This window comes from Rhinolophus ferrumequinum, chromosome 3 (assembly GCF_004115265.2).
Source record: "Rhinolophus ferrumequinum isolate MPI-CBG mRhiFer1 chromosome 3, mRhiFer1_v1.p, whole genome shotgun sequence".
Lineage (NCBI taxonomy): Eukaryota > Metazoa > Chordata > Mammalia > Chiroptera > Rhinolophidae > Rhinolophus > Rhinolophus ferrumequinum.
The window spans coordinates 11,612,515-11,633,133 of NC_046286.1; the positions used below are offsets into that span (position 1 = coordinate 11,612,515).

General features: G+C 49.5%; 2 protein-coding genes across 2 annotated transcripts; one reads left to right on the forward strand and one right to left on the reverse strand.

Moving 5' to 3' along the window:
• Window positions 1-277: 277 nt before the first annotated feature.
• MED20 (mediator complex subunit 20) lies at window positions 278-10,947 on the reverse strand. Its single transcript, XM_033103189.1, has 4 exons — window positions 10,829-10,947; window positions 8,328-8,482; window positions 4,513-4,766; window positions 278-2,825 (listed from the first exon to the last, which is right to left on the reverse strand). The coding sequence occupies exons 1-4, from the start codon at window positions 10,840-10,842 to the stop codon at window positions 2,610-2,612; spliced, it is 639 nt and encodes a 212-aa protein (XP_032959080.1). The 5' UTR covers window positions 10,843-10,947; the 3' UTR covers window positions 278-2,609.
• An 80-nt stretch (window positions 10,948-11,027) lies between these two features.
• On the forward strand, window positions 11,028-20,290 carry BYSL (bystin like). Its single transcript, XM_033096976.1, has 7 exons — window positions 11,028-11,587; window positions 14,732-14,894; window positions 17,053-17,191; window positions 17,503-17,636; window positions 18,219-18,379; window positions 18,527-18,629; window positions 19,606-20,290. The coding sequence occupies exons 1-7, from the start codon at window positions 11,326-11,328 to the stop codon at window positions 19,949-19,951; spliced, it is 1,308 nt and encodes a 435-aa protein (XP_032952867.1). The 5' UTR covers window positions 11,028-11,325; the 3' UTR covers window positions 19,952-20,290.
• Window positions 20,291-20,619: the final 329 nt, after the last annotated feature.

The following is a 20,619-nucleotide window of genomic DNA, read 5'->3' on the forward strand; positions in this document are numbered from 1 at the left end:
GCGAAGGTACCCACCCAGGTGACTTGTTAGCAGGGTCCTAGAAATTTCCCCGTTTTTGATCTTTCGAGGGTAGCTACAGATAGGAAAAGGAGTACTGCATCTGGAAGCAAAAGAAGCTGGGTAGGAAGACAGCCTGGTGTAGAAAGAAGAACGTGAGATTTGAACCCAAAAATATGGCATCTACATTTACCAGCAAAGTTTAAGTTTTGTCGTTTATAAAAGGAGGATAACTATGCCCTTTTTCCTTAAATGTATACATTCGCTCCTCAATTTTTACTCAACCTGAACTTTCAAAAATTTGTATACTGACAATCCTAAACTACTCTTGAAAACCCCATTCAGATTTGCACACAAAAGCTGGAAGACATTTGGGCCCTTCCCACTAGTTACCAGTTCAGTTTTGGCGACTTGGCAAAGGAAGGCATATTGATTAAAATGTACTGCATCACCCATCTTTTTCAGTGATAAACTTCCTTTAATTGACACAAAGATACCCAAAGTGGCAGTTCTAAAAGCTTGATCTGTGTTCACTGGACTTAACGCTGGTCCAATGTATGCTCAAAGCAAGGGAAAAGAACAAAAGTGAAGAACGCTGGTGTGTAGGAGCCACGACCGTGTCTCACAGGCAAAGTATAGTTCGGGAGTTTATACTATTTTTCAGGTTTTAGGGAACAGAGTCCCTCCTTATAAAGCATACGTCTGAGTCATATTTACACTTGATTTTTATATATTATCAGGAACATATTATGTTCAAAATGCTGTCTCATAAATGCTGTCATAAAAAACTGGAGGCAACCTACAGAAAGCTAAAAATAGATAAATCTGAACAAGAGCAAATATAAACCAGAAGACCAAAAACGTAAGATCTGTGCATTTTATTGTATGTAAATGGTATCTAAGCTATACCTCAATTTAAAAAAGCAAAACAAAACAAAGAAATAAACAAAAAACCAGGGGGATGTGAGAACAAAAAATGCAGATGACAGGTCCTGCAGTTATAAAGTTGAACTGAGCTGCCTGCCAGCCAGGGCTAAAAGGGAAACATGACCACTACCTGCTGCTTCTTGCAGAGGCTTAAGATTCCAGGCCCTTGGGTCTGGAAACACTTTCTCTCTAGGTGCCTTCAAGGAGGGACAGTACCCTTGCGAACAACACGGCAGCACGTACACTAACACGGTTCCTAAGAGCATCTCTGACTGTGCGTCTCAATGCTGGCCGGACTGAACATTTCTGCAGCAGAAGGGTAGGCAGGCAACGGCAGTCACATGAGCAGCATGGAGGCCCAACACAGACGAGGAGAAAGAGCTCAGGAAAGCATGAAGCACCGTGCAGGTACCAGGTCGCTGTTCTAACACCAAGCTCTGGGCACGCGAGAACCAGAGTGGCCCTGACGCTGAGACGTAGGCAAGGGGTGACACTGGAAGTGGCTCTGGCATCAGCCCTATCCCAATCCAATTCATGAACAAATGGTTTAGTGACAGGAGGTCCTAACTGCAAAACAGCACCAGAGCATTCCTGGGCACGTCCACTGAGCTCCGTGGGGCAGAGGCCACGAACTGGGCGCCCGCGTCCATTTTCTTCTTCATCTTTTAGTCACAGAACCCCGAGTTTGGACTGGGCACATAACTACGCAAATAAGAGGCTCTATATAGCCCAGTACGCCTCTCAACAAAGTGTGGCCACAGTGCTTGGAGCAACTCCAGGTCACACCTTGAAAGAAAAAAACCTGCATTTTTCTCTCTCTTTCCTCAGTGGAATGTGGACATGAGGCTGATGAATCTGCTTTGACCTTACAGGCAAGGACAAGACAGGACGAGGTGGGTGGAGGGGAGGGTGGGGGGGACTGAACAAGACAGAAGGAAACCACGTTCCTGACGACCTTGTAGGGTTAAATCTGCACTGGACCATCCGACTACCTCTGTATTCTCAGAAGAGAGAAAATGAACCTTCTATGAAGAGCCACTGTACTTCAGGTTCTCTTTGTTCTAGTAGCTTAGCTTGTGGCTTAATAGAAGTCACAACAGAATCGAAAGGTGTCAGAGGGAGACAGACTTCAAAAGACTCAGGTGACACACTAAGAAATGCAACTTGCAATTCACTTCAGCCAGCAAGTCGGAAAAGGACAGCCTCCCGACACGTTGCGCCTCCTACTCCTTCTGCAGGAGACGCGCAGCCGCATCCTTGAATAGAGCAAGAGCCTTTATTACAGCCCAGCCCAGACACAACGTACAGCCTGTGCACTGCGGGCCGCGGCCAAATCCTCCCCCCGCTGGAGATACAGACTACTTTCCCCACCGACATGGCAGGGCCACCCTGTCCTACCTTTTCCCCTAAAGCAGGATAGCTCCAAACTTCGCTCTTCCTCATTACCACTCTTGAGGATGGGCCAGGTCCGGTAAGGTGTGGGGTAAAACAGCTATCGGGGGGCTGTGTGTGAGGGTCAGGGGAGGGGAGTCCGGAGCCCCAAATCAAAAGCCACGCTGGGAACAGGAGACGGAGAGAGGCCTCCATTCTGCCCCGGGTTTCTGGGGCCCCGGGGCCTGAGGCTGCAGCACCTGCTCCTTCTGTGGAGTCCCCTGGTGACGGCTCCGCCAGGTAGCTGCTAGTCACTAACGCATCCCAGCCACTGGCACCTGCTGCTGCTTGCGGATCTTGTTGAAAAGCTCCATGTACTGGACCATGGTATCCGCTGGGCCGTAGACCACATCATGTCTGCTGCCAAACACTGCAGGAGCCCCGGGTGTGTGGCTGCCGAGAAAACTCTGTAGAAACTCAAGCAGCAGGCTCCAGCAGTCGCTAGCTACCACGCAGGGGCCATACTCCACCTGGGGACCAAAGGGACAGAGCATGAGGGTGAGTGCAGGCAAGAAGGAAGGCTTCTGCTTCCCTCGCGCCTCTGGCCTCCGGCTCCCACGTTCCCCAACCCCGAGCCGACACACATCTTCTAGCAGTGTTGCTGTACAGGAAATAGTCAACGCAAACACCAGGGATTCGACACACCAGCATCACTCCTTTTCGGCACCTCTGACATTCTCATCTTACAGTTATCAACCCCCCGCCTGCCCAGATCTGGGATTATCTCCGAACTGGACATGCCCTGCTGGCCTGGGTGAAAAGCCAAGGGGAGCTCAGATAAATTCTGAGAAAATGAAGAGCAAAAGAAGGTGGGTAGGTGGGTGAGTGAGTGAGTGAGTGAGTGAAGGAGTGAGAGAGTGAGAGTAAGAGAGAGAGAGACAGAGAGAGAGAGAGGGGGGATCACCAGAGAGCAAAGCAGACAGATACGCTCATAGCCTCTTGAAGACCAAACATGACTCCCAAGATGGACCTGGCATGAGCTCTGACCCTAAGAAATCATTTCCTGACCAAAGGGGCCGGGGCCAAAGGATACACATCTTCGACTTCCTCATTCCTCTCCCCTAATTTGTCACTGGAGAGACGGCAGGAGGAAATTATTAGTAACCATAAAGAGAAACAAGTAGAGAAACAGCTGGGGTGTGTTTGTACTACAGAGTTGGAAATATGGAGGATAAACAACGGGTCCCCAGTGGGTCTCAGCAAACGCAAGGTATGTCACAAGCTGCAAAGGGTCAGGCAATCTTGACCCACAAGGTCCCTAGAGTTTCAGAGCAGTAATTACCACTAATGCCCTTTTCTCCCCGGGGATGCTTTTCAGGTCTTATCGATCCCCACGTCCCAACATGTGAAGTCCCTCCTTAAATGCTACCGCTGTGGGACAGACCGCAATCCCCCCAGTCAGCAGTCATCTCGTTGGCCTGAATTCCCAGAGCGCTCTGTGCCTCTTTCATGACATTTCTTATAGACTAACTTCAAAGACACTTAGTGTGTTCCGACCTTGTTCTCTTACTAAATCATAAATTTGCACAAGGCAGGTCCCATAGCTTAACTTTTCTTTTCTTTTCTTTGTTTTTTATCTCACACAGTGCTGGGCGCATGGTAGACTGTGGCCTCTTGCTGGCCCCAAAGCCAGCCACTGCCATACCTCCCGTGGCCATTTTCAACCTATACCTCTAAGATGACGTCATCACACACCCCTCAAAGCTGCAGTCTTTCCACCGTGAGAGAAAGCGGATAGGAAGGCAAAAGGAAAAGCACGGCTTTGCTACACAACTTTGGAGACCTGTCTTAAAGCACACGTAGGGCCCATCACCCCCCAAGTTAACGGCACCAAAAGTTGCCCTGGTCTGCTCCACTCCTTCCTGGGATGAGTGACCGATCCTCCCACATAATTCACCTGCCTACCCCTTCCTTTCTCTAGCAAGCCAGCCTTCCTAAGCGTCCCACTTGCTGTGAGCACAGCTTCCCATTCCCACCCGGGGCTACACGGTCCTCGAATGATTCAAGAAAGGGGAGGAGGTGCAGGGAGAGGGGGCGCAGCCGCCGTGGAGACAGGGACCAGGGAGGCAGTGTCTGCGCTCAGGGGGCCGTGGCTGCAGAGCCCTGTGCGGGGCAGCCCCTGCGGCACACGCTGCGCCTGCTTCCCCGAGGGCTTACCTCCACGGAGATGCCTCGGGCACTGGGCCCCATGGTGACTGTGCCCAGCTTCACCAGGAAGTCACAGTACTGGTAGCGGGTGCCCCGGGTCTCGATCTTGCTGGCCTTGGCGCTCTGGAAGAAGCCCTTGAGCTTCACCATGAGCACGTCAAAGTTGGCGTCGGCGACGAGGCAAGGGCCGCCCTCGAAGAGGGCGAAGCAGCTCAAAGGGAACTCCGAGTTGTGCATCACGTACATCAGCTTCCCGGGCTGCCCTGCGGGGACGGAGACCCGACTCAGCAGCGAGACCCTCGCCAGCAAACTCCGCAACCGAGTCAAAGGCCGGGAACGAGGCCAGGTGGCAACCTTGGGGGCGGGGAGGACCCCCTTCCCAACAGCCTCATCTGGAGAACAGCAGGCCAGGCAGCATGGGGTCAACCCCACCCCCTCTCCAGAGAAAGGTAAGGGGGAGGCAGTGAATTGAACTCGCATTGAGAGCTGAATTCCTAAGTTGGGGGATGGGCTCACAGATGGCTGCTTCATGAGGACGATTAGTAACTCCCAGGGACTTGACGCCGTCTTTTATGTAATCCCGTGTTACACAACAAGGAAAACAAAATAAAATAACGGCCTTTCAGTATGCCAAATACTGCCCACCCCTACCTTCTCTGACCTCCCCCGTCTTTGAAATATAGGAAGGGGCCCCACAGATGCAGCAAAGGGGAGTATCTGAGCCTGAGGCTGGGAAGGCCAGAACCAAGCTAGGCTGACTCGTCTGCTATGACTCAAGAGTCAGAACTTCATCTTGAAGGCAACGGTGAACCCTGGGACAATTTTAAGACGGCAGCTGACGTGGGAAGGCAGCAGTGCACTACAGCAGAAAGAATCAGGATCTGGAATCAGAAGATCTAGTGTCAGGCCCCAGCTCACCCCTTGCAGTCTCTGAGAAATGAGTTTTCTCATTGATTGCTATCAATTTTCTGCAAGGAGGAAGGGAAGCTATTCGTGTATTTGGTTAAGTGGAAAATGGAAGAAGGCAAAAAATGGAAAGCAAGATTCCTCTCTCATATACTACAAGGGTTAATGAACAGACTGCCACAATCACAAACATTTAGTAAGTAGGTAAACCATCCCCAACGCTGTGCTAGGGCTTAAGAGGCATACGAATAGATGACGTAGCCCCTGGACTCAAGAACCTGACAATTTCACTAGAAATAGGCAAAAAACTTAAAAAAAAAAAAAAAAGAGAGAGAGACAATTAAACAAAAGTGCTTACCTGGGGTAGACCAGTAGTCTTTTGGAAAGAAGGAAAGGCTTCAGGGTAGGGAGAGCTCAAAGTGGACAAGAGTCAGCAGAAAAAACTCATGGAGAAAATAGGACTTGAACTAGCATATGAAGAGAGGGTAGAATTCAGCCACACAGAGAAGGAAAGAAGACATTCAAGGCTGGAATGAGTGCAGCCATGGAAGAGAGAAGGGAGCAGAGGAGCAGGGGGCGCTGTGTCCTCCATAGAGGCCCCCACTCCGCTGCCATTTCCTGAACACATCGGGCTCTGCACAAACCTCTCCCACATCCCTCCTGATTGCTTGCTGCCAGTTCATACCTTTCACCGCCTGATAAATCCGGTTCAAACACTTCAACCCTCAAAAAAAAAGACATCGAAGTTGATCTGTCATTCTGTTCTTGTGCAAACTCACTGTGACTACATACTTAATTCATGTAAGTCGGCAGGTGTTCTTGCTATCTTGAAAACATTTTGAAAATCAACTAAGGTTTTATTTTAATAAAGGCACTTCCAGTTGTTTGTATTTTTAATCACAATAAAGTACTTTCTTATCTGCACAAAGCAAGCAGAACCAATTACTGCCCCCCTTTTATAGATGAGGAAAATGAAGCTAATGGACCCAGACCAGCAGCACCCCGGGGGAACTTGTTAGAAATGCAAATGATCCATCCCACCCTAGATCTACTGAGTCAGAAAATCGGGGAGCAGGGACAAGCCATCTGTGTTAACACGCCCTCCGGGAGATGCTAACGGCCAGTGTTAGAACTGCTAGGCTAATGGCAACAGAGCCAGCAAGCGGCAGCTGGAACTTGAATCCACGCCTCTGGACCTAATGTTCACTGCTCTTCCCTTCCTACTCCATGTCCTGCCACGAATGTGTTGTCTCCCCAAACAGACAGTAGCTCCTTGGAAAGAAAGGTCTGATCAGGAAAACAGAGCCCACACCAAGTAATTTCCTGAGAGTAGTTTATCTATATACAAATGTTTTGTTTTCTAAATGCTTTCGTAATTGTATCTTTTGATTATTATGTCCTTCCTACTGAAGGTAAAACAAATGGTAACACTGCAATTTTATAGATGATGGAACTCAGTACAGCTCTTAGCTACCATTAAAGGTTTAGTGTATGACAATCTCAGTTCTAAGTGCTTTGCACGTATTAACTTATTTAATTAATTAGCACAACACTGTAAAATAATTATCTTCATTTTACAGATGAGAGAATTGTATTGGGAAAGGTGCAAAAACAGAGCACTTACTTACCAGATCTTATGGTTTCATAAGAGAGGATTTAATACAGGGAATGAAACACAGGGGTTAGAAGAACTAAAAAACCAAATGGAATAATAAGATCATCCCAAGATTAGCAACACAGGGAGCCACTGCTATCCCTACGGCTGGAAGGAAAAAGAGAAGATGTGCTGTCATTAGAGCCAGGAATGAAGGCTGCCTAGCAGGAGCTAGAACCAAGAAGGAGACACAGCCAGAGACACTCCCCAAAGGAGAGGGAGAGCAATACTGGGGTTTCCCTTTCTCCCGTCCTTTCATCTTCCCCAGTGCCTCTCTGGCCAAAGGTAGCTAAAAAGGGGTGCCTGGTAAATGCAATTTGCAGGGGAAATTCAAGGAATGGATCTATGGGGAAACAGGCAAATGATCAGCCCCAAAACAGCCACAGGTTGCGGGACTTAGCTCAAGTGGGAGCTGGGACACAGTTACCTGGTTGTGTATCTAGACTCGCCATCACCGTGCGATGGAACTGTCCAAGGTAAAGTTACTGCAGAGCCAAGACTAAGAGAACCCAGGTTCCCTAACTCACAGGTTCCCTAACTCACAGTCAGAAATGCTCTTTGCCTCCTTAATACCACCACCACCACCACCCACAGCCCATCTCACCTCTTAATACATTTAAAACAAAAGCTGATTCATTGGTCAAGGTTATGCTAATGAGATAGCTAAGGGCACTGTCTAGGTGTGGGAAACAGGAAGCCTTTCTGCAGAAAGTTCTAAAAACTCTAAAGCTCTAGTAGAATGCTATACAAAGACTTATGAGTCTGAAAGGAGACCTTCTCAAACTTCAGAGACATAAAGAACATCTAGGAAGCTTGTTAAAATGTAGCTTATGAGACGTGCAACACCAGTCAGTTGGCAAGCAGGGCCAAGAAACTGCACCTGTAACAAGTAACCCAGATGATTCTGATGTAGTTAGTGACCAACTCTCTGAAAAACATTGCTTTAAAAGTGCAAAAAGACTTAAAACATAGGCCCCGTCTAAGAGCTAAGTGACCAAGAATTAATGAATTCAGAAACATATCTGCCACCTGTTCAAGAACACCACTCTTGGGGTGGCCCGTTAGCTCAGCTGGTTAGAGCGTGGTGCCGATAACATCAAGTTGCCACATAGGCCACTTTGAGCTGCGCCCTCCTTTAAAAAAAAAAAGAAAAGAAAAGAAAAAAAAAAACACCCTTGGAGAAGAGTAGAAAGATTCCAATGAACACAAAGGCCTATCAGCTCCAAGCCAGGTTCCAGCCATCTTGCAGACCCATCTCACTGACCTTGGCTGCCCAGGGTTGAGGCGGCCGTGTGGTAGGTCTCACAGTCCACACAAAACGTTCCTTGCTTCTCTGCCCCCAGCATCTCCAATTTCCGGGTGAGGAGCTCCACGGTCTGCTGGACACTCTTGCCCTCAGCCACAGGCATCTGGGACACACTGGAAGGGAGAGGACCGAAGCATCAGTACCCAGAGACACACGGGCACTTGCTGGGTCATGTGATCACCCACAGATTCACAGCCCCTCAGGGCCAGAAGTTACCTTAGAGACCACTTACCAGGACCCTCTCGTTTTAAAGAGGAGGCGACAGGGGACCACAGTCCCTGAGAACCAGAGCACAGGTCTCAGGTCACCAGTGCAGTGAACTTCCTACCTATCACCGCAGAAGTTCCTGAGCATGGCATGTGTGCCAACATTCAAGAGAAGATTGTAGGGCACACAAACTGAGCATTCGTTAACAGTGAGTCGTAGAACGAGAAAGGATTTCCTTGCAAGTCTTTAAGTTCTGACTGTATCAAGAACAAAGTCTCAATGGGGGGTTCATATGTTTTTCCCAACTTTCTAACACTTTGAACGTTCACTGTCCAATACAGCAGCTACAAGCCACATGTAGCCATTTAAACTAACAGAACAAATTAAATTACAAATTCAACTGCTCAGCTGCACTACCCGCATTTCCATAGCCACACGTGGCTGGGGGCAACTGTATTAGTGCTGACAGAACACTTCCACCAATGCAAAAAATTGTATTTGACAGCCCTAGGATCTAAGACAAAGCCTCAAGTGTATAAACTTTGGGAGAGGCAATAACACGTACAAGAATTTAATCAAGACAAGAAAGCAAAAAATGTTATTTCCAAGATTTCCTTCTCTGGTGAGTGAAACTGGCTTCCTCCTCAGAGAGGGAGGTTACCAAGCCCCAACTATGTGCCAGACAGTGCCCAACGGCCTTGAGATGAATTAATTATTCTGAATCCTCACAACAGCCCTAGAAGATGTCCTATAATTTATCTCCGTGTTAAAACAAAGAAACTGAAGTACAGAGGGCATGACCAACTTGCACAACAAGGTCTCACACCGTGGTGTGGTGCAGCCAAGATTCAACGCCAGAAGAGCTGGCTCCATGTCTGTGGTCTTAACCAGCACACTAGACCACTTCCCTAGGGATCTAGGTGCCTGTTAAAATACTGTTAAGGAAAAGAAATAGATTTCAATGAAAACATGAACAAGTAAGAGTACAGATGGTACTTAGCTATATAAAAATCATAAAGACAGTCATACGTGACTGACTTTTGGGAGACTGCATTACTTTATTATAATCAATCAACTAAATGAAGCTATCAAGATAGAGTCCTACAGTTGCTAAAAAGTGTTACTACTCTCCACCAGAAAAAGCACGGTAAGTAATGATGATGATGTGCCTTATTTTGAAATATAAGAGAACCCCTAAACTGATGCTCTAGGGTGAGAAGTCCCAAGAGCCTGAAAAAGTTGATAAGGGTCCCCACAGAGAGGCCCTTCCTTCTGTCTGCCTTCTCTACGGACAAAACGGGCTTCCAGGGTTCCCAGCCTCTGTGCTGCAAACTTTTCATTCCCATCCCTCACACATTTCCTTCACACTAGAAAACTTAAGGAAGGCTCGGGATGTCAACTGTAGAAACAAAAGTGCAATCACTGACAAACCTGCGAGAACCTGGGCTACCAGGAGTTGTTCCCGCGGACTTCAGACATCCTGGCCTCCAGCCCTCTGTGACTGGAAATGCTCACACTTACCCATTAAAGAAAAAAGAAAAAAAACGCCCTGAATTTAGCATTTTGTAACTAATACCTCCAAGAGCACTAGGCCCATACCTTTCCTTGCCACTCTGACTTATAACGTTAGTGAGAAGAAAACTCCATAAAAATTAGGCCAACCATCTAATTACACATAGTGTAATGCCTGGACCCCAACACCCTAATTCCCAATAGCTTCTTTTTTTCCTCTCTAGACCCAAGGTCTTACAATGGCCAAACTAGAACCAGACTAGAACCAGACAGGCTCGTCTAACTGCATTTAGTGGCTGTAGGAAGGGGCAGGCGAAAGCCTAAAAACGATAGTCTCCTGGTTGCCTATTCTACACCCGCTCCAGCCCTGCATACAAATAGGTCCTAATTCGCACATCCTATTTCCGACCCTAAAGTTCCACCCTGGGCAGTACTATGGCCTCACCGGCAAGAAGAGGTACCAAAAAAAAAATAATAAAAATACGAAGGAGGTACCCAAACACTGATAGGTTCCTGGTCGCGGGGGGGACCCAGGAGGAAGGCTGGCGTATCTCCAAGGAACAAGGCCCGAGAATCCGCAGCCCTCAGGGTGTCTCCCTCACCCACACAATCCGAGGACATCTTGCTCAGCTCCTAGGGACGGCCGACCCTGCTCCCGACCCTCCTCCCGGGTACCCTCCAGGCTCCGAGGGCCCTTCACGACCCCAAGTCCCGCCCCACAAAATCCCCCGCAGTATTACCAAGTCACTCCCATGGTGTAAGGTCAGGAGGGTGGCAGGACGCAGCAGTGGGAACGCGGAGCCCTCCGAACGCTCACATTGGGGAAGACTCCTCCGATGCAAGCGTCGCGGGAGGAAGGGGTTCCGGAAGTGACGTAAAAACAGAGCGCCTAGTCGTCGCTCCACGAGAATAGGGGCGTGTCTAGGCGCTTCGGTGACGCCTCCAGTGGCATCTCTGCCCGAATGTAGTACCCAGGCTTGCAGCTCTCTGGGCCTATATCCACAAAGCTTAGAGAAGCCAACGTTAAATGCAATAAGTGTATTTGGGAGTCCAGCTCCAGGACCTGTGAGCTCTTAGCGGGCGGGACGGCGCTGACGGCACTCCTGGCCTCCGGACGATAGGGGGCGCTGTGACCTCCGTGTGGCCTCTTGGGCGCTGGGAGTTCACTGCGCAAGCGCATTCAGGACTTATTTTCCGTCTCCACGTGTGAACCTTCCCCGCAACTTCTTGGAGAAAAATGCCCAAATTCAAGGCGGCCCGCGGGGCCGGAGGTCAGGAAAAACACGCGCCGCTGGCCGAGCAGATTCTGGCTGGGGACGTGGTGCGGGCAGGGGCCCGGGAGAAGCGGCGGGGTCGCGGGACCGAAGAGGAAGAGTATGTGGGGCCCCGGCTGACCCGACGGATTTTGCAGCAAGCACGGCAGCAACAGGAGGAACTCGAGGCCGAGCATGGGACTGGGGGCATGCCCGCGGCGCCCAGGGAGCGCATCACACGGCTGGGTGAGTGGCGGGGGGTGGGTGCGAGGAAGAGAGCGGTTAGGTGCGGGTGGACGGGTGTGGGGCAGGGGGAATAGCTTGGAATAAAAAAAAGGGGAGGTCCGTAGCACACGCTAGCAAAAGTAATGGAATGAGAGACCCAGTCCTGGAGCGGATTTAGGGTGGTCAGCACCCTCCACGCCCACTCCTAGTTTTAAGCCCTCTTCTAGGCACCCCTTGAAGTTAGTCCAACAGGAAGTGATTGCTCGCACCACCAAGTTCTAGTATTTATCCGTTTGTTCTATACATACTTAGGGGATGTCTACCACTACGCTTCATTCGCACTGTGTTAGTTTAGATGGTTTGGGTAAAGAAATAAACAGGCTAGACATGTGCCTGACTTGCAGATAGTCTAGGAGAGAGACAATCCGATAGGCAAGTTAGAATAATACATTCCATGATAAAGTATAGTTTCTCTGATAACAGTGGTCTTGGTGAGTCAGACTTCCCAGATTGCATGACCTTTTGCTGAGACCTAAAAAAGTGAGTGGGGCCTGCCTGCTCTGAGCAGAAAGTGCAATGTGGTTTAGGGGCTAAAGAGGGAGAGAGAGTAAGTAAAAGATGGTCAGCATTTTCTTGTTAGGGTGGGAGTGTTGACCCCCCAAGTTGCTTAATCCATTCTTCAGATCTCATCTTTAGTTTGTCCTGACACAATTGAACATTGGTCTCCTGGCTACAGTATCTTTACTTGGCTTCCAAGACATCACATTCTTGTGTTACTACTTTCTTACCTCTCAGTATCTTTTGCCGGTTCCTCTTTTGTCCCCAACCTCTTACTGAAGTGCCACAAGGTTCAGTCTTTGGATCTCTTCTCTTCACTTACTTCTCTGGTGCTGTCATCCATTTCATCGTTTAAATACCATCTATTTGGTGACTGCTCCCTTCTTTATATTCTAGCCCTGATTTCTTCCACGAACCCCAAATTCTTGTATTTCAGCTGCCTATTTGGCATCTCCAGTTTGAAATCTATCTCAAATTTAACATGTTCAAAATAAACCTTCTCGCCAAACCTACTCCTCCCACATTTTCCTAATTTCAGCTAACAGTATGATATCCTTCCGTTTGCTGAAGACTGAAACCTCAGACTTTCTCACGTCACATCTGATCTGTAAGGAAATCCTGTTGACTCTACCTTCAGTTAATGTCAGACCACTTCTCAGCACCCTGGAAAACCATCCTGTTCAAGCCACCACCATCTGTCCCCTGGATGATTACAGTACCCTCCTCATTAATATCCCATACCCCCTACAGTCCATTCATAAGTCAACAGCTAGAAGATTACAAGGGACTCAAAAGTCCTAGATCTGCTGCTGTTGCCAGTCTAACCTCTTCTGCTTTCCCCCTTTGCCCTCTTCATTTCCAGCGTGTAGGCTTCATTATTCTTAAACATGGCCAGTGAGGGCCTTTGCCTTGGCTGTTCCTGTCCTCGTACACCTACAGGCTTACTCCCTCGGTTCCTCACCTTCTCTGAGAATCCTGTCCTGACTACTCTATTAATAATTGTGACCCACCCTTGTCTCCACACTCCCAACTTCTACACCCTGTTTCTTTCTTCTTAGCACTTGTCTTTTCACCTAATATGTTATATTGATTTATTGTCTCTCCCCCGTAGAATAGAAGCTCTATCAGGGCAAAAAGTTTTGTCTGTCTTGTTCACTCTTATGTTTCCAGCCCCCAGAACAGTGTCTCACACGTGGTAGGCACTCAGTGTTGGCTGAATGAACGGATGAATGAATGATGGTGAGGTGGGTAGGAGCCAAGTCTGCAAAAGACTTGAAGGCTGTGCCCGGATTGAAAGCTATCAGAAAGACATTGGGAAACTATTGGAGAATTTGGAGACCAGTTAGGGGATTGTTACATTAATCCAGGCAAGAGATGATGCTGATCTAGGCTTAGGCAGGGCTGTGAAGAATTTGACACCTACTCCATGACGTAGAACGGAATAGAATTTGGTAACTGATTGGGTGTTGGGGGTGAGGAGGGGATGCAGCTCGCCTTCCTCCCAGGTACTGGCTTAGCACTGGGTGGATGGTGGTGCTGTGTAGTTGGATGTGGAACACAGTAGAATGGACCTCGGAGGAAAAGAGTGACTTCTCGGGTTGATGACAGGTGAAGTTTGAGATGCCTGTGGATCATCCATGAGTGGCTATACGGGTGGCAGCTGGAGTTAGGGTCAGGAGCGAAATATCTACCTACAAGTACAGATTTGGGAGTTGTTAGCATGTGGAGACAAACTGTCCCCCCCCACACACACACACACCCCTGCATTTAACTTCTGTGACACACTCCCTCTGTTCTTAATGACCTGTTCATGTGCAGCCTTGCACCTCACTGTGTGGAGTATTACATCCCTTACGAGACACTCAGCCGGCTGTCGAGCCTCCCACTATAATCATTTATTGGTCCATTGGACTCTTAACTCCACTGCCTGGCCTCAAAGCCCTCCGCGGTCTGCCCTCACATTCCCGTATTGCTAGGCTTATTCCTAGCTACCGCCTAACACCGGCAAGCCTTTTTGCCAGTGTTTCCCGGGTTTGGAATGCGCTCCACCTGCTCCCCTGCCCGGAGCCTCACCGTCCTCTGCACTCGTCATCTAAATGCCTATGGTATATACTGTCTCTACCATTCATTTGATATATAATCAAGCTCCACCACGTGTGTAGAATAGAGGTAAAGCATGCACAGTCTAGACGCAGATTTCCCGCCTTCGGCAAATTAAGTAACTTTTCTGTGTTTCAGTGTCCCATCTGAAACTGGGTATAATAATGATAGTACCTAGTTCTCAGGGTTGTGCGAGTTACCGGCAGTATTTAGAACAGTTCCTGCTACCTGGCTGAGTATAGTGTGTTAACTGTTACTTGCTGGCAGCGCTATCTTATTGGTTCCTATGTGTACATTTTGTGTCTCAAGCAAGGTTGTAAGCCCCGGGGGGGCGGGGGGTAAAGGGGTGTCGGAAGGTAGTGTGTGCATCATGTTTTACTGCACACATCTGTGTCTATTACAAGCACACGTGAGGCTATACTCTACCTGATGGTTAAACTTAAATTGAGCTCTGAATCCCTCACCCACTGCTTACCTTGCTCACACACTTCATCTCCCCTCTTGTAGGTCCAGGCGTGCCGCAGGATGGCTCAGATGACGAGGATGAGGAATGGCCCACGCTGGAGAAGGCTGCCACAATGACAGGGGCGGACCACCACGCAGAGGTGGCCGTGGACCCTGAGGACGAGCGTGCCATTGAGATGTTCATGAATAAGAACCCTCCTGTCAGGTAGGGCTGACGTGGCCTGGCATTGGGGGTGATAGGTCCTGGGGGCAGCTTCCCACGGGGAAGTTGTGGGGGAACCACCGTAACCAAATTGGCCCATCCTCCGAGGACCATTCTGAGTGAGAATGACCCAGACAAAGTACCGCCTCCCCCTCTGTCCACCTGTCCTAGACCTACCCTGATTACCTGGGGAAACTGCTGCTGGGCTTTTCCATGTCTGGGGAGAGCCATCCTTTTGCATTTGGTGTTGGTGCGCTCAGCGTTCGTAGTGGTCAGCTCGGTTTCCTTGGCCAGATGTCTTGCGTACCCTCAGCTCCGTTTTATCCAGGGTCTGACAGCCTTGGCACTGTTGGTATGTGGGGCTGGATAAGTCTTCTTTTGTGTGGAGGCTGTCCTGTGCAGTGGAGGATGTTTAGCAGCATCTCTGACCACTACCCACCAGATAGCAATAGTGACCTTTCCCCCAGTTGTGCTAACCAAAAGTGTCTCCCAGCATTGCCAAACGTCCCTTAGGGGACAAATTCACCCCCAGTTAGAACCACTAATTTAGTCCCATCTATAATAAATGCTGGCTCCAAGGCATGTCAGCATTTAAGCTCCTGTGGTCAAACTCCTGAGCGTGTGGACTTTGGCCCAGGGGTGGGGTGTCTGGGGTTAGGGCCCTCACCCAGTTCATTCGGACCCTGTGATAGTAACCTGGCATGGTTCTTCGTCCTTCCCTTGTCTTGGGTTAATGCAACTCATTGCTACTAATACCAGGAAAAGACAGGGAGGCTGAATGATAAGGTCTGTGGTGAGTTTGGTTGAAAGCGCAGAATGAAGAAGTGAGCCCCTTTCCCAGATGGGCCCAGCACTGAAATAGATGTCACAAAATGTGCGCTTGGAGTTATGCTTGTCCCACCCGAGAGCCTCTTGTGCCTTATAACTCCTTTGAGCAAATCATTCTGACAAGCTGGGCAGAATGGGTTTCCAGCTTGCAGTGAAGAGAAGGGTAAAGCTATCGGAAACAGGGACTCCTGACAATCTTGAGAAGTGACAGCTGGCATCTTCAGAAAGCACGCCTAGACACACATGAGCTCAGCGGTCAGAGGCCATTTAGTTGGGAGGCACACAGTACCTGAACTTTAGAACCAGAGTCTGACTCTGTTCCCTCACTTGAGGGCTGTGAGACCTTGGGTGAGTTATTAACCTCTCTGGATATCAGTTCCCATGTTGAATAAGGGGAATAATAACACCTCGCATAGGTGTTGCATGGACTATATGAGATAACATCTGAAAAGTCCTGTATTCGGTGCCTGGTATTGAGAAGGCCCTCAGAAAACAGGGGCTGTTCTAAATGTAATTTAGTAGCCTCTGAAGGTACCATTATTATTATATCAAAGCCCAATGTAATGAGAATTCTGAATTATCATGATAAAATTATGTTTGGTATACTCTGCTTAACAAGGCTGAGAAAAATACCAGTAATCTTAGAAGTACTTCCATAAATTTTAGTCAATTGAAATGGGAACTTTGGTCATGGCCTTTCCCTAATGTTCGCAGCTACTTGAAATCTTGGTATATGACTGAGATGTTTCTGGCACTCTAGAGGTCAGACCAACAAATGAGGGGTGTGTCTGAAATAGGCAGGACTTGTTACACATTTGCTGTGTACTATTAGGTCGGTGCAATGGTGCAAAAATAATTGTGGTTTTTGCAATTTTTTTTTTTAACCTTTTAAACCGCAATTACTTTTGCACCAACCTAATAATAATTCCAAGTAATGTATGTGTATTCATTTAATCCTCACATGAACTTCATGAGGTAGGCACAGTTATTATCTCTGTCTTACAGATGAGGAAACTGAGGTATGGAGAGGCCAGATAGCATGCCCAAGGTCCTACAGGGAGTGGAAGAGCCCGGATTGAAACTCAGGCTGACTGACCTGAGTCGCGGATCTTAACCTCCACACGATTGTCCCCTTTGTCCCACACCCCATGATTGTCAGGTCCTTGGTGCTCTGTATCCATCTGTGGCGGGTGGTCAGGGCCAGAGGGATCAAGGCCCCACTTCCCAGCAAGGTGACAGGTGTGTTGGAACTCACTAGGGTCTCTGTGGGGCGTCTAGAGCTTCCTACACTGTGATCACAGTACTGCCCCCCGCTTCCCTCCCCCACTCGTAGGCGCACCCTCGCTGACATCATCATGGAGAAGCTGACTGAGAAGCAGACAGAAGTTGAGACAGTCATGTCCGAGGTGTCAGGCTTCCCTATGCCCCAGCTGGACCCCCGTGTCCTGGAGGTCTACAGAGGGGTCCGGGAGGTAAGCGCTGCAATACCCTCGCGGGGGCCGTGGGTTCCCCCTCAGGTTGTGCGTGCCCCCATCTCTTGGACATGTAAGGCCTAGTGGCCGAGAACTGACGTAAGTCAGTCCTGCTGTGCCCCTTAGTGACTTGGTGGCCGTGGGTAGATTTCTTGACCCTCTGACGAGGATGATAATGGCCTCTCCTTACAGTTGTTGTGAGGGTTAAGTGAGTGAATATCTGAAAAGGCCCGGGACCAGGACCTGGCACTTTGTCCTCCGCCAGCAGGAGATAGTGAACAGCAGTGATGGTGTTGCTCCCTCATCCCCAGGTGTTATCTAAGTACCGCAGTGGCAAGCTGCCCAAGGCCTTCAAGATCATCCCTGCACTCTCCAACTGGGAACAGATCCTCTACGTCACCGAGCCCGAGGCCTGGACGGCTGCTGCCATGTACCAAGCCACGAGGTAAGAGTAGAGGGGCCAGGGTCGCCTTGGGTGTGTAGGTAAAGGGGCGCGTGGGACGTACAGGCTTTCCCGGCCTTTGCCACTACGTTTTAACTTGGCCCCCGAGCTCTCTTTTGTGCTTCTTGATGTCATTTTCCCAGCTTTTCCTGTTTCATGTGTTGGGACCAAGGCCCTATTGAGAATGTCCCATGATGAGTTTCTAGGGGAGAGGCATGTAACTACGAGGCCACAACCCTGGTGCGTCAGAGTCGCCTCAGAAGCCTGCAGCTCCTCAGGCGGGCTCAGGTCCCTTGAAGAGCAGGAGAGAGAGGACCCGTGATGGGGAGGGGAAGGTGAACAGCTGACGTGTCATACGTTGGGAAGAGCTCTAGCTCTCCCGAAGACTGTTCAGCTCTTTGGATATATCTTGTAGCCCCTCCTGTTCCCTCTGATCTGACTTGGGTGTTGCATGCGCACAGCTCACAGACTCCCACACACCCCTCAAATCTCTCGCGTGCACCATCTACAGTGATATTTAAAGGGCCGGCCCCAGACTATCAAGTGACCTGGGCTTTCCTCACTACTCCCCACCACACACACTAGGATTTTCGCCTCTAACCTGAAGGAACGCATGGCCCAGCGCTTCTACAACCTTGTCCTGCTCCCTCGGGTACGAGATGACATTGCTGAGTATAAACGACTCAACTTCCACCTCTACATGGCACTCAAGAAGGCCCTGTTCAAGCCTGGAGCCTGGTTTAAAGGTGAGAACCCAGGAGGCAGTGAGGATAGGGAGGGGCTGGAGCTGCTGCGGGTGAAAGCAGGAAGCCTAACTGGGGAGATGGCTGTCTCAGGGTCGGAGGGCTGCTTTCTGCTCTGCCTCCTGTCTCTCACCCTGTGACGCTCCCCAGGGATCCTGATCCCACTGTGTGAGTCAGGCACCTGCACCCTCCGGGAAGCCATCATCGTGGGTAGCATCCTCACCAAGTGCTCCATCCCCGTGCTGCACTCCAGGTAATGTTGGTGGGGAGGGAGGATGACAGGTAGAATCACCAAGACGTGGGGAGTTGTGTGGGGACAGTGGAGAAGGAGCTAAGAATAGCCCTGACTTTGTCGCTTGTTCAAGCCAGTAGTGTATCATTACTCCACTAGATTGTAAACTCCGCAAGAACGGGCCCAGTGCCTTGCGCATGATAGGTGCTCAGTAAATAGTGGAATGAATGAATGAATGGATGGATGAAAATAGGGAACATAGGAAGAAAATAAGTTAACTAGGGTTTCCAGGTGGGAATTCCCGCCCGTTCTCAGGAATTTTTTTCGCTTTCCCATTCCCACATCCTAAGAAAAGTTGGTTGGGATATCAATCGGGAAAATCGGTTCCTTGAATCCGGGAATACCCACAATGGGAAATAAATGTACTACTCACAGTGTAGCTCTTAGACATTTTTCCTATTACTAGAGTTTCCGGGTGGGAATTCCCGCCCGTTCTCAGGAATTTTTTTCACTTTTCCATTCCCGAATCCCAAGAAAATTTGGTCGGGAAATTGGGAAAATTGGCTCCTTGAACCCAGGGGGTTGGTAGTATCGGCCGTCACTTTGTGGAAACGATTCATCGTGGAGAACAGAAAACAGTTTATATCTCGGGATTCGGGAACAGGAAGGTGAAAAAATTCCTGAGAACAGGCAGGAATTCCCGCCCTGAAACCCTAAGGTTAAGAGTGGAGATGCTGAGATGTCTGTATCGTCAGATACTGAGAAAAGCAGTCTGAGCCAGAGTGGGGGATTTAGGATGAATCAGCACAGAGATGGGAATTGGGAGTCACGGGTGTATGATCAAGACTACGTAGGTGAGGCGAGGCCCAAGATGGCCCTCTTAGGAACATTCCAGGAAAAGGGCCAGCAGAGGAGAAGACGGAAACGCAGAGGGAGAAGTAGAATCTCTCCCCGAATGTTTCCCCCACCACTCACTCCCCCACCCCCTTCCTGCTAGCGCGGCCATGCTGAAAATTGCTGAGATGGAATACAGTGGTGCCAACAGCATCTTCCTGCGACTGCTGCTGGATAAGAAGTACGCACTGCCCTACCGGGTGCTGGATGCCCTGGTCTTCCACTTCCTGGGGTTCCGGAAGGAGAAGCGCGAACTGCCCGTGCTCTGGCACCAGTGCCTCCTGACTTTGGTCCAGCGCTACAAGGCAGACCTGGCCACAGAGCAGAAGGAGGCCATCCTGGAACTGCTCCGGCTGCAGCCCCATCCACAGCTGTCCCCAGAGATCAGGCGTGAGCTTCAGAGCGCGACACCCCGTGATGTGGAAGATGTTCCCATCACCATGGAGTGAGGAGACAGTCACTCATCCTGGTCTGAGGGGCGTGGGAGGATACCAGGAATCCTGTTGATGACTAAAGCTGACACTGAGCCTTTCCAGCTGAAGAGCCGAAGACCCAAAGCTCGGCAGTGAGAGCTCGTGGGCATCTGTGACTCCCCAGTAGCTTACAGGGAGGCTGATCCCCGCTTCCAGTCTAGGCCATGGTTCCTGCTCAGTCCTGGAACCTGTTTGAGATCCCACACCCTAGCATTCCCACTTCCCTGCTGGGGCTTGGAATAAGTATTTTCTCTCAGGCTGTTGTGTCAAGTCACTAGGATGTGGATAAAAAGGCAGGTATTTATTGAACTTCCACGTTTTGATGTGATGAATGGAGATCTTTCTGCTTTCCCTCTTTAGCTGGGGGTAGGGATTACTCTTCCCTGTTCCTGTCTAGGAGTGGATACTTACCCAGGTTACCTAGGAACTCCCCCTTATTCTACAAGTTTGTTTTTCCAGGCTACACCCACCCTGTTAGCCCCTAGGGGGCACATTTGCTGCCTTTCCCCCACACAGACTACTTTGGAAGGATGCCAGCAACCAGAGGTGGTTCAAAAGCTGCCCATCTCAGCTGCTATGGACGGAAGAGCTACAGGAGAAAGCCCCTAGATTACAGTGGAGATAAAGAGGCCAGGCAGGTCAGG